General features: G+C 36.0%; 1 protein-coding gene across 11 annotated transcripts in view; it reads right to left on the reverse strand.

The window, feature by feature from the left end:
- Positions 1-13,398, reverse strand: part of ATF2 (activating transcription factor 2) — a 44,599-nt gene that overhangs the window by 16,896 nt on the left and 14,305 nt on the right. For 9 of the 11 annotated variants that reach the window (XR_013957122.1, XM_080620424.1, XM_080620429.1 and 6 more), the window contains 4 exons: positions 11,530-11,658; positions 6,631-6,809; positions 6,202-6,316; positions 5,937-6,023 (listed from right to left, as the gene is read on the reverse strand). Coding sequence is in view for 10 of the 11 variants with exons in the window: in XM_080620424.1 (XP_080476550.1) it covers positions 5,937-6,023; positions 6,202-6,316; positions 6,631-6,809; positions 11,530-11,658 (510 nt within the window). In the remaining variant the exon portion in view is untranslated. The remainder of the gene's footprint in view (positions 1-5,936; positions 6,024-6,201; positions 6,317-6,630; positions 6,810-11,529; positions 11,659-13,398) is intronic. The other 2 variants (XM_080620432.1, XM_080620431.1) reach the window with 1 other exon arrangement.

The following is a 13,398-nucleotide window of genomic DNA, read 5'->3' on the forward strand; positions in this document are numbered from 1 at the left end:
AATAACCCTCCTTCTCCTGGGTGTTATCCTACCATCTGCTGCTCTATTACTTATCTTTATTTTGCAACTAATTAACAGCATAATCTTCTAAATTCAGCAAGTTAATTATCATTATTGTGGTCTTTGCAGCATCATCAGTCCTTATGAAGTCTTGTCTTTCCACCCCCAGAGAACATACGAAAATGAAGTAGGTTGTGAGAGGGCCTGTTTCTTTAGAGTAGGCTCATTAGGTGTTTGCTGATTAGCTCGGCACGCAGAGAGACAGGTCAGAAGAATTCTGCTGAACACAAGGTCCCATGCCGGGCTCCAGCAAGTTAATGTCGGTTTTGAACATTTGCCAAGCTGCCCTCTGTCACTTCTCAGTAGTAACCTCCTGCAGAAAGCCTACTGGTTGCCCACTGTGTGCAAGGTATTTCTCAGATTGTGACAAAAGGGTTTATATGGGTATAAATTTATATGGATAGGAGGAGACAGAGGGAAATATCTAGTGTTAGAGCAATTTTTAAGTTCTGTAGAAGCTTCGGCAATCCATGCAGAAGGGTCTGAACATTAAGTTTGCATCTACAAGCTGTACACTCAAAAAAAGGTTGTTTTACAAGTAACTCATGTCTCATCTTTCATATATAGAAAGCATACAATTACAAATCTTCTCACAAAAGGATCAGAAGCAACTCTGTAATGGTTAGAATCATACATCCTTACCTTAATGAAGTTTTTTTGTTTTGGCTCTTTTTAAACATAGATACTGCATCTACTTCTAAGCCTCTCTAAAATACCACAAAACCGAGTTCTGCATTTGATTTCTTTAACATAGCAACAAATACAGAGTCACATAAAAAAAAAATAATATCATTTATATTATTCAGTGTGCCACAGAAATCTGGAATTCATTTTTACCCCTACTGAATGTCATTCTCAGTACAAGATACAAGGACATTTTCAAAACAGTAGCAGTAAATAGTCTGGAGCAGAAGTCTTATGAGGAACAGCTGAAGGAATGGGGTTGTTTAGTCTGGAGAAAAGAAGGCTCAGGGGAAGACCTGATTTATCACTCTCTATAACTACTGACAGGAGGTTGTAGTGAGGTGGGTGTCAGTCTCTTCCCCCAAGTAACAAGTGATTGGACAAGAGGTAACAGCCTCAAGCTGCACCAGGGGAGGTTTAGATTGGATATTAGGAGAAATTTCTTCACCAAAAGGGTGATCAGGCATTGGAACAGGCTTCCCAGGAAAGTGATGGAATCACCATCCCTGGAAGTGTTCAAAACCCGTGCAGATGAGGCCCTCAGTGTTACGGTTTAGTGGTGGTCTTGGCAGTGCTGGGGTAATGGTTGGACTTGATGATCTTAAAGGTCTTTTCCAACCTACTTGACTCTATGATTCTAAAAGACAGCTTGTGTCTGAATAAAATCCCTAGTCATACTTCACTTTAGTTCTATAAGCAATAGAGAAATAGGATCCAAGAACGTTCAAAACAGTGCCTTTCACAGGTGTGAACGGATCAGCTATGTTCACTACAATAACTTCAGTATTGGACAATAAAATTAAATGTTAGTTCCCTTATCTTTAACAGGTTTTAAGACTTCTAGGATAGCTGAATTAAAAATTTAATTGTGTTACACGAAGGCATCCTATGCCCATGACCAAAAAGATTTTCTGCCAATTATTTTAAGCATTAGCTTTTAGAAATCAAAATGTCAATTTTTATAAGATCATGAATGAACTTTAGCAAAAGAAAGATATGATGCTCTATGTACAGTCTGGCATACGCAAGCCATAAGGCTACAATAGGTATTCATCAAAATAGTAGTGTGTTATTTTCACATTAATAAAAAGATAGAAATTAGGTTCCCCAAACCCATATTTAAATAATTAAACTCCACAGCACTAGGAAAAAATGGCACTACAATCTCTAATCTGATTTGTATCAACTTAGTTCTCACCTTCACTTAATAAATAATGGAAGTCTAAACAACAATAGCCTTTTGTAAAAAGGTAAGAGAGGAAAGAATTACTGAGATGAGAATTGAAATCAGAGCACGAAGTGCTTTTCTTATTATAAAATTCTAAAATACATTAGTTCCTTGAAATGCCATGCAAGAAATGAACTGCTGAATCAGCCTATGTAGTGAAAGGCACAAAGCACAAATGAAGGGAAGTGTCTGGCTCCTGCCTTGATTTGTGCCAGTCATCCAAAACATAAGGAGTTGTGCCTTCTGCACAGGACAGATCTGTATCTGATAACAATTCAGCAATCTGGGGATATTGTATAAGTGATTATAAGAGATAAAGTTTCTGCAAACAGTTCAAGTATTTCACTCAATCTCTGAAGTAGGAGACCTGAGTTAATTAATAATACCTTGAGATAGTACACTCATACTGCAGAATGCCTTATTAGGAAAGTATGACCTTTGAATAAAAGAAATATTCAAACAATGATGGCCAAAAGCATATATGACAAAACCCTTTGGAGATACAAAAACACACATTAACTTTACAGATTTTGCATCCCATACACTACCAAATTTCCTTCAATATCTGAGGGACAGTTGCAATGTTAGGAAACTGTTTGAACATGATTTTTGTATTTGCTACATATTCTATTTCCGTATTTTATAATATCAAAAAAATCCATGAGACTGCAAGGTCTGTCTATAAAGAACAATAAAAGGTGTTTCCAAACAATAAGTAACAAATAGAACAAAGCAACAACTAAGAAAATTCCAAAGATCTATTACAAACCTCCTTTCAGCTAGTTGTAGAGAACGTAAGTTCTCCCTGAGCCTCCTTTTCTCTAGACTAAACCACTCCAGTTCCCTCAGCTGCTCCTCAGAAGACTTGAGGTCAGGTGGACAGGCCTGTAGTTCCCTGGATCCTCCTTCCAGCCCTTCTTGTAGATGGAAGTCACATTTGCTAACTTCCAGTCAACTGGAACCTCCCCAGTTAGCCAAGACTGCTGTTACATGGCTGAAAGTGGCTCAGTGAGCACTTCTGCCAGTTGGCTCAGTACCCTGGGTGGATCCCATCCAGCACCATAGACTTGTGTGTGTCTAAGTGGCGTAGCAGGTCAATAACCATTTCCCCTTGGATTACGGGGCTTCATCCTGCACCCTATCCCTGTTCTTCAGTTCAGGGTGCTGGGTACCCATAGCATAACTGGCCTTACTATTAAAGACTGAGAGAAACAAGGCATTGAGTAACTCAGCCTTTTCCTCATCCTTTGTTCCCATGTTTCACCTCACATCCAATAGAGGATGGAGATGCTTCTTTGCCCTCCTTTTGTTGCTAATGTATTTACAGAAAAATTTATAATTGTCTTTTATATCAGTACCCACATTAAGTTCTAGCTGGGCTTTGACCCTTCTAGTTTTTAATTTGCATAACCTCACAACATACTTGTAGTCTTTCCTTCTTCCAAAGGTTATAAACTCTCTTTTATCAAAGTTCAGCCAAAGCTCTCAGTTTAGCCAAGCCAGTCTTCTTCCCTAATGGCCTGTCTTTCAGCACATGGAGATGGCCTGCTTCCACATCTTTAAAATTTCCTTCTTGAAGCATGTCCAGCCTTCCTGGACTACTCTGCCCTTCAGGGCTACCTCCCAACATGAGGGAGAAATGTGGCTATGGTAGGCCAAAGGACACAGGAGGTGTGTTCCCAGTGTTCTGCTAACATAGCAATAAATCCACAAATTACAGTATGTTATTAATAGATGAAATATATACTGTGATGAAACATACAGTGTTCACTTACTAAAGTTCAGTGTGATGGCTTGTATTTCAACTTTAAATGTAAACTATTAATGAAATAAAAAGCAAGCAAGTAAAACTAAATATTAAGTCTTCTGTTGGCTTAATATGAAAACAAGCGACAAATAAACCTGATTACCATACCTTTCCAGAATTTAGTATGTAGGAAGCAAAATTATTTCCAAAAGATACATGAAAAAGAAAGGATCTGGCATTGCAGACTTAAATTTAAAAATTTAAATGGAACTTTACAGTTAATAAACCATCACGTATCTGCCAACAATGCATTACATGGCACGTGAGTTAGTCTTCCTGTTAGAAGCTTTTCTACATAAAGTTTCTCATTAAATTGCCTTTCCTTTAGAAGCGATAAGAAATTATGGGTTTTATTTTTGTGAACAGGCACTATATAAAAACAAATGAGCACAAGTAGCATACGGAATTCTGATATTCTTGAATTCTGCTCATGCTTTACATTAAGCAACAAGAAAGAAGAAATACAGCAAATACCCTTTTTTACAGTCTCACTTAAAAAAAAAGATAAGCAGTCACTGAAGTGTGTATATTTGCTAAATTCTAACGAGAAGACTAATGAGACTGTTAACTTTTAAGCCTAATGATCTTTGCTTTTCTTTGCATCTGAGTGATTGCTCCTTCCAATGTAAGATCAAACTCTTCCTCAGATACATGTATTTCCTTCTCTCCTTTTAAAACTCTGTGAAAACAAATCAGTCAGTAATATGCTTAAAAACCTAATTTCTTGTCCATATAAAAAAATTATTTGGAACCAGTTGCTCCTAGATTTCAAAGCAGAATTCAGTGCATGAGTCTCCTATGAAATGCACGATTTCTGAGAAAACAGTTCTCGTTTTCACTTTCTGACACTCTTCTCCTGTAGATCTAACAAATTAATTTCATCAGACCTGGTTACATTTAAATACTCAGTTATTAAAGGATTCCTTTTCCCATTCGCAGGGGTACAAGGATGTACACAAACAGACCTTCTTCCTGTCCTTCCCTACACTATTTTAAAAGTCATAGTGTTCAATAATGGAGGAAAATGAAGGAAGACCTTACAGCATTAGGAAAAGTCAGTGCACTTAGTGACCAGCTCTCCACCTTAACTTCAGTATCTGGTGAATGTGGTCGAGTGTATATACTGGAATCCCATTACTCCAGACAGCAGAATAATTATTATTCAAAGACCCACTGGTTTTTATATTGTGATTTGAAGAGAGAAAATGGGTAAGGAAAGAAAACCTACAGGTTTAGGTCGAGAGAAACGAGGTAACAAAGGATGTTAAGGGCATCGTTTCAATTAACAACACTGAAGTACAAAAATATGTTTTATCTAGCAGGTGTTCCTGATTCTTTTCCAGCACAAAATAAAGAGTCAGAAGAGGAACACTACTTCACAAGATACATACTGTTTACAGAGGCGTCTTATAAATACATAAATGCGTTAATTATGGTTTAAAAATAGATTTTCTATTGCTTTTGAACAGTTGGAAGAAACAGGAGAGCAAAACCAAAGAAGCAACTACCTAACATTGCAGATGATTTTTGAAGGAATTGATCAAAGTACCACCATAACTGGATCACTATTACTGTGGAAAAAAAAATAAAATCTACTCATGATTTTCCCAAATAATCCCCAAAACTGCCCCAAAACAACAGAAACAGCCTCCACACAAAACAATTTCTTAACTATGTCAGTACTACATATCTAATTACAAAACTCTTGCCAAATGAACTGTATTCAGCTGAGATTCTGAAAACATTGTTAAGAAAAAACCTTTTCCAATTTTTTTAAAGAAATATATCCTTCGGGAGGAAACATACTACGCTTCTCAGATGGTGATGTTCCCTGTTATTATGCTACTAATCTTGTCTTTCTTCCAACTAACACTTCTTATCCTCCAATACAGGAGCAAAGAGTTTATTTTAAATTAACTAGATTTTTAACTAACGATTGAAAATAAGATCAAAATGACCATTAATAACAGAACTAACATAGGCTGGAATCTGAAATATCTGTAAAGTAAATGCAGCTGTTATTTTTCTGGTTTTATTAAATTTGTACTTGCAGAATTTAGACTAACAAAAGAAAACTAGAGCTGTTTTAAAAAGCAATAGAATTTAATTAATTGCTCAAGTTACTCTTCTTGAGGAATAATGGAGTTTTTCACTTACCAATTTAGCCTCAGACTGCACTGGCTGTGGGGAGGAGGGCCCTGGGATTCCTGGGATACTAGGCACCATGGTGACAGGTCTAACAAGCTGACCAGATAAAGTATAAAAATGAAGAAAACCTGAGTATGTTATCATAACAGAGAGCATATGACAGCACTACCCTCTGAAGCCAAAACAGCTATCAAGCTGCTTAAAACTAAGTTCTATGCTGCACTTATGCAAATCTGCTCCACTTTCAAATTAATATAGCATCATGCTTACTTACTGGAACTGCAGCAGGGACATGCACATTAGAATTTGTGATAGATGCAGGAATAGCAACAGGCATGGTTTGTCCATTAGGAAGATGTAACAGCAGAGGAAAAGGACCTGGAACTGGACTGAAAAAGGAATGAACTATATAAAAGAAAACTTATTCAGAGAAAAGAACAAGTTTACACATTATTTTAAATTGGTTTGTTTGTAACGTAATACTTATTTGGAGATCAAAACCATGAATTTAGTGATGTGGAGAACATGGAATTATATTTCACATGTAGTGAAAGTTTTGTGTGTCATATGTAGTAAAGCACCACATTACACCAAAGCATCTGAAATTTGTACATTAACTGCAGAAACAGTAACTGAAAGTAAACAAGACAAAATATTTTCCAATTCCATAAGAAAACATTTTACTGAGACTTATGTAACTTACACTACTGGCCTGTTAGAGGATGGAGCCTGGGTAATAACAGTACTAGACGTTGGTGATGGTATTGCCTGCTGAATAATAACACTTGAGTCAGAACTCGTAAGTAGTACATTAGGAACCTGCAGCGACGCTGGACGAACTATTGTTGATGTAGGCTGTGCAGTCTGCTGCAGTGACACTTCCTGCAGGAATGAAAGAAAGTCATCAGTTTGTAAGATCCAATTATAGTCCATTAATTCTGACTGTTAAATGAACACAGTTTGACAGAAAAGATCAGGATTTCTATCACATTATGCAAGTAGAATCTGTTATACATTTAAAGACATTCAAAACCACCCCCCTTTGGATGAATAATTTACACCATCAAAGTGAAATTGTTCCAACAGCAGTGATTTTCGTTTATGACAAACCTTGGCTCAACTTACGCTAAGGCTACTATTATTTATAATTCAGTTTTGATCAGGTATTAAGGGGTTTTGTGCCAAGAAACCCACAGCACTATCAGCACCACCATGTCTACCCACACTCTGAATAAAAAAACCCCAGCATTTTATGGTGTCTTTATGTACATTTCAGGTTCAGTCCATTGTTCTGGATTTAAACAAGAGAAACAGAGGTTTTATGGTTCAGTAAAAAGGAAAAAAAATTAAACCAAAACAAAATTTGTCTTTTTTAGTAAGTCTTTATCCTTTTCCATGTACTTCTATTAGCTAGAGTGCTACTAAGTTAGAAATACTTGGAGTGTTACATTCATAGCTTTGCAAAATATATGCATATCCTGATGCAGAAGAAATTACTTTAGCACAGAAATTAAAATTCATCAGTTGCATGTAAGCAGTGGACAGAACTGACTATAGGTCTTAGCTTAGCAGTCAGGTAAAGTACCTTATCAATTAGAATGTAGAACCTGCATTTGCTGTTTCTCAAAACCTAGACATATCTTACTGTAACCGATGCCTTCCTCCTCAGGAAACCCTTGATATTGTCAGACTTCAGATTTATCTTCAGACAGGATTTTTCCTAGTTATTTATTCTTTTGACACTAGCTACTGCAATCAACGGCACATAAAACTAAGCTCATAAGACCAGCAGTATTTAGTTACTCCACTGTTAAACCATAATTCAAACAAACATCTCAGACCTGTGTCCTACAGGACATTTATATTTATAGCTTAAGTTTTTAAAATACATCCACAAAGCTTTAAGTAGTAAGGTCTTAGTTGTCTTACAGATTGTTTTTATTTTATACATCCATTGCAAAATATGTGTGTTCCTCTGAGCACTTTACAGAACTGTAAGTGGCCTGGTAAACTAGGCTTTAAGAAAGAAAGGACACTAGGTGATTAAGTTTTCTCCCTTCAGAAGCTCAGAGGCTAGATTTGCCATCAGGGTTCATTAGTTTGTTCAGCCTTTTCCCCAAGGGACCTAGAAGAACAGTTATGGCAAACAAGAGGTTTTGGAGAGTAACAATGAGCTGTATTGAAGAAAGCAAGAATTTTTTTCTTTAGTACAATCTGGTGTATTTATAAACGCTATATATGAACACAATACCTACAATTACAGATGAGCATTCAGTCACAAGAAGATAACATTCAGCATGGAATTACAGAATCAGAAAAAAAAAAAATTAGAGTTGACTAATGCATACCCTTAGGACAGGATTAAACACTGCTTTGCAAATAGGGCATTTGATATACCAGCTATACAGATTTTATTCAGTGAGAAGAGCCATAAAAAAATTATAAAAGAGACTGAACTGCTTGATCGTGGGAAATTAGAGGAAGGTATAAGGGGAGAATACTTGCCCTCATAATCTTTTGGCAATGGTCAATTCAGAAATGAATATTGTGTCATTCTTCACTGGTTTCAGCTTCACCCTTTCCTGCTTGTTGTCTGCCACTGTTACCTGTCTTATCACTGTGAACAAGGAGCCACTACAAAGTTCATTCCTGCTGTAGGGATCTAACACAGGAACACCCATGTTTGCTACCAACAGAGGGCCAAGAGCTTTTTTCCCCCGTTCTTCCTTTCACCTGTAACGTTCTTACATATGGCAACCACATTTATATAAAAGTATATGTATAAATGTAAATTTAGATATATGAACACCACAGAATAAATGGCTATGGCAAAGTAAGTCTTATTTCCATGAAAAAGGGATGAAGACTGTCGGCTTAGAGCAGCCGTGAAGCCATGCATATAGCTTTAATAAAAAATGTAAACTAAACAGATATTCACATATTCTCAGCAACAGTAATCCCGTACCAGCCTCTTTTGTATGGGTTTGTGCCAGTGGCCTCTGTAAATACCTGTCTGTGTGGATGGAGAAACAGCTACCAAAATACAGAAGGTCAAGAAGAGAAGTGCTGAGAGGCAGTGTGTCAAAGTCTCCCAAAAATGGATAAACTCCAGAGAAAACCATCCCTGTTGATTTGCAATGAATCATGAACTCAGAACATCAGCTGAATCTGTATGCTAGCATAAACAGGCTATACAATTCACACAACATCCAAAACAACAGTGCAAATCATACTGCAAGTATTTCATATCGAAGAGTAAATATTATGCAGTAACCTCCTAATGCTACTAATGAATACACAGAATTCTTTACACAGTAAAGTAGATGACCAGAACGAATAGTATAACTGATTACTACTGTAAGAAAACAATTGGATTTAAAAAATTAAGTTAGGCAATTAGCCATTTGATAAGAACTAAGCAACCGGGGAAACTGTTGAGGGTCACCCTTTGAAGTATTGTTACTCAGAAACTATAATGAGTTTGAAAGCTCTCAAAGAATAAATTAGATTTCATTTGCTTATTATTTTAAGGCTAAAAGGCTTAAAATATTTCTAATGATATCTTGGTCTATTCAAAGCAGAATATCAACTCTTACTGAAGCCTAATAGAACTCCCACAACTCTCAGACAACTAGGAAAGTAATTATGTTTTACAAGTCTCCTTAGACAACTATAAGGAAACTTAGGACTGTCTTGCACATACAGTAATGGGCTGTAATCATTTAAGGCTACTAAAATATATTCAGGCAACAAAGTGGTTACAGTGCATATATATACATATTAAAACCAGCTATGCCCCAAAAAACCCCAAACTTCCCTCCTTCAATACGTCTACAGGAGAATATAACAATCTAACGGAGAAAACAGCAGCACTTCACTCATGTTTCTCAACTTCTGCAGGCCACATTCAGCAGCAGCATACTCTAAGCAGCACCCTCATCCATGCTCAGCTTGCCTCTACAATCAGACATCAGAACAGCATTGAGCAGCAGCAGCAGCTTTTCACTTCAGCAGTGTTACAGTGACAACACTGAAATTACATCATGAATGAAAGAAGTTTATAAGTACTGCCAAGCATTGAGATATAATTTTCACTTGTAATGCTGCTAATGAGATACTGAACCATTACTGTATAAAGATGATATCTCCTGCCAAAATTACAGCACTTAGAATAAGTATTTGCAGCAAAAAAACCACCAAACTAACCTCTGAAATAAAGACGAAATAAAAACAGCTTAAGACTTGGACTATGATTTGCTTAAGCTAAGCAGCTCTTCACATGTATTCCTTTAAACTACTTTTATTATTTTTGAGACTACATGATTGCCTTGATTACCTACGATTACTCATCCTTGCTAACTAATAAAACTCAACAGAGCTTTGTAAAGCCAAATCTGAACTGAAACTCTCTTAAATTTCTGTAACACACTTAAGGCTCTTCTCACACTGGTGGCTGTTGGCAGGATAAGAGAAGGGGCGCAAGCTGAAACCAGAGATGTTCAGACTGGATCCAAAGAAAAACACTTTCACAAGGTCAGCCCAGCATTGGAAGCACTGAGAGGTTGTGCCATCTCCCTTCTCAGAAGTTTCAAGACCAGACTGCATAAAGCCAAGACTAACTCAGTCTTATGTCAGAGCTAGCCTCTGCTTTGAGGAAGAAGCTGGACCAGGAAATCCTGAAGTTCCTTCCAGTGTGAATTACCTCTGTATCCTGCTGTTCTTCAGGAATAAGGTAGCCAAGTCCCTCAAACACAGGCTGCCCGCTGAAGATGCACATAGTGAAAAGACTGACTAGAACAACCATATTGTTTTATTATGTTTTGCTCCTTATATTTTTATCTATTGAAGTAGGAAGAGAAATAATGAATTCCACTGACTTTGCTTCATTTTGTGTTCTTCAAGAGAATTTGATATGATGAAAACACTGCAAGTCACACATCAAAGTTACCATTACTACTTAACCACTTATTTCTTAGAGCAATAGTTCTAAAACTGATTTGACTGCAACATCCTGTAGTGACAGGTAATACCTCAGTCTTCCATAAGTATTCAAGTAAACACTAAAACAAGCAGATGCCCAGGATCATCACTTTTAAACAACACTGCTATAGCTGAAAGGGTGTAACATTTGAAACAAAAATTATCTGGTCCTTAGCTTTGAAAGGCATTCATCCTTGCACATTTCTGCAGGACATCCCCTACTGTTCTACAAACCTATTTATGGTAAAACATAGGGTAAACATAAAATTGTACACACAAAGAGTCACAAACTGTTGACATTATTAAAAACAAAGCGAAGAAACTGAACTTTCTTTTCTTGTTTATGAATGATGATGAATAAAACAGTTTAAAGAGCCCCCTCAGCCTTTTCTAACATAGCATGAATATTAAATTTTATTTCCTTTCTAGAAATAACTGCAGCAAGCAGAGCTAACTAAAGAATTAAACAAATGAAGCATATATCCACAGAACACAGCACATGAAAATTCTTCTAATTTCAACAGCTAAGTAGTGGGGCTATCAGCATGTAAAATAAACATACAGATTATGAGAAAATTTGAAAAATAAATTCCAAAAGGAGAAAAAAAAAAAAAGGTCTGACCTTTTCATCATTGGTAGTAGACTCTGGATGAGGTAAAGGACTATCTTGATGAGTTGTCTCTACAACGGAAGGTTCTTCAATTTTATTTCTTATAATTGGTGTGGCAAGAGGCGACAGATCTAGAGGCATCTAAGAATAACAGTGCAAACCAAAATTACTCAATCTCTAAAAAATTAGAATACACAAGAAAATGTAAACAACTGAAGAGAAACATCAGCCTTATAAGAACAGAGAGGTGTCAGTGTTTGGAAGATCTTAATGCAGACGCATTACCAGTCAAGGTTATTTTTCCAGCATCCACATGAACACTAATCATCAGTAAACCTTCGTCTTTCAACACAAATGTCAGACTAAGTATTTTCTTCTTGATAATTAAAAACACTTCTAAAGTTTTCCTTTTCCAAGAGTCACAGGAAAATACAGTTGAGGAAGGACTATCCTACACACAAAAAAAATACAGTTATAAGAAGGTATTATCCTTCTATAAATTATTACATGTTACAAAGGATAAAATCCTAACTACATTTCCAAATTGAGAAAACTACTCTGGACAATTAATTTCAGACTTATTGCAGCAAATGGTTATTGGAAATGCAAGTTTATATTACTACTTAGATAAAATCCACCAGGACATCTGAAATGCCACAAAGAAATTAAGTTATAAAAATTCTTAAAGCAGTACTATAGATTTGGAAGCCTTTATTCCTGTCTAGTCTGCTATACAGATATTTAGGGACAAAACTTCCCCAAAAGCTCATCTTCTACTTATGTTCTTCTAGATGTTTTTTTTTTTTTCGATTCATTCCTAGTTTTCCTACAGAATATATTACTAATGGGCAGGGAAGACTGTTACAAGTGGGATCTCTTTTCATACCACAGCTGAATATGATATGCTACAGGAAAAAACTAAATGATCAACTCCTAGAAAGTGTGCTATTATGGTAAATTGTTCCACTCTTTACTCTGATTGCTTTGGTATAATAAACAATCAGAGAAATGGCAGGAGTTTATTTCTCCTTGTAATAAACAGGAAAGTTTGGAAAATAAGTATCAATTAAAGAAATTGTTAAAATATTGAAAATATTTTGCAATTCCTATAACCTCCTCCAAGACAATGGTGAATTACACAGAAAACACAGTATTAGTAAATCCAGAATCAGTATTACCCTATGCAGTGTTTTAAGAACAGTTAGCATACACCAACTTAGAAAAAAAAAAAATTAAAAAAATCATTATTTGGTATAGTTGCAGTAACAAAACAAGGGTGAGGCTTCCTGAGGAATGGATAATAATCCATCCTATTCACATGTACCTACTAAAATCTTTATTAAAACAAAAAAAATGCAGATACTGATTCTGCAAAATCAGTATATATGAGTATAAAAATACACTTTTTATCACTGCCTGGGGAAGTCAGCCAGGTAGCCAACCACAGGCAAAAGTATTCAAAGGGGACATTGAACAAGATTTTTTATTTGCAGAAGTGTTTAAATGTTTGGGCCCCATACCAGTTATGACCGGGAAGCACTAAAATAAACAGAAGAAACTGCATTTAAATGTATGGGAAGTTCCTCATAAAAAACATGAAGTTGCTGAACAAATACAGTCCAAATCTTTCATATATTTCAATCTGTACATTAAAAAAAAAGGTAGATGTTTAGGTTGTGATCAATAATTTCTAGGTAAAAGTGATTTCAACACAAAGTGAATAAAATAACCAAATTACTGATGCTTCCTTAAATTTAGTCAGTATTTAACTCTCATTATGATGACTATTGATTCTTAGAAAAACATGGGTATTTTAAAACTGATCAAAATGATTAGTGTTCACATATTATCCTTTCGATGTTGGTTTCTTGCAAATGTTTT

Source organism: Psittacula echo, assembly GCF_963264785.1.
Source record: "Psittacula echo genome assembly, chromosome: 6".
Taxonomy (NCBI): domain Eukaryota; kingdom Metazoa; phylum Chordata; class Aves; order Psittaciformes; family Psittacidae; genus Psittacula; species Psittacula echo.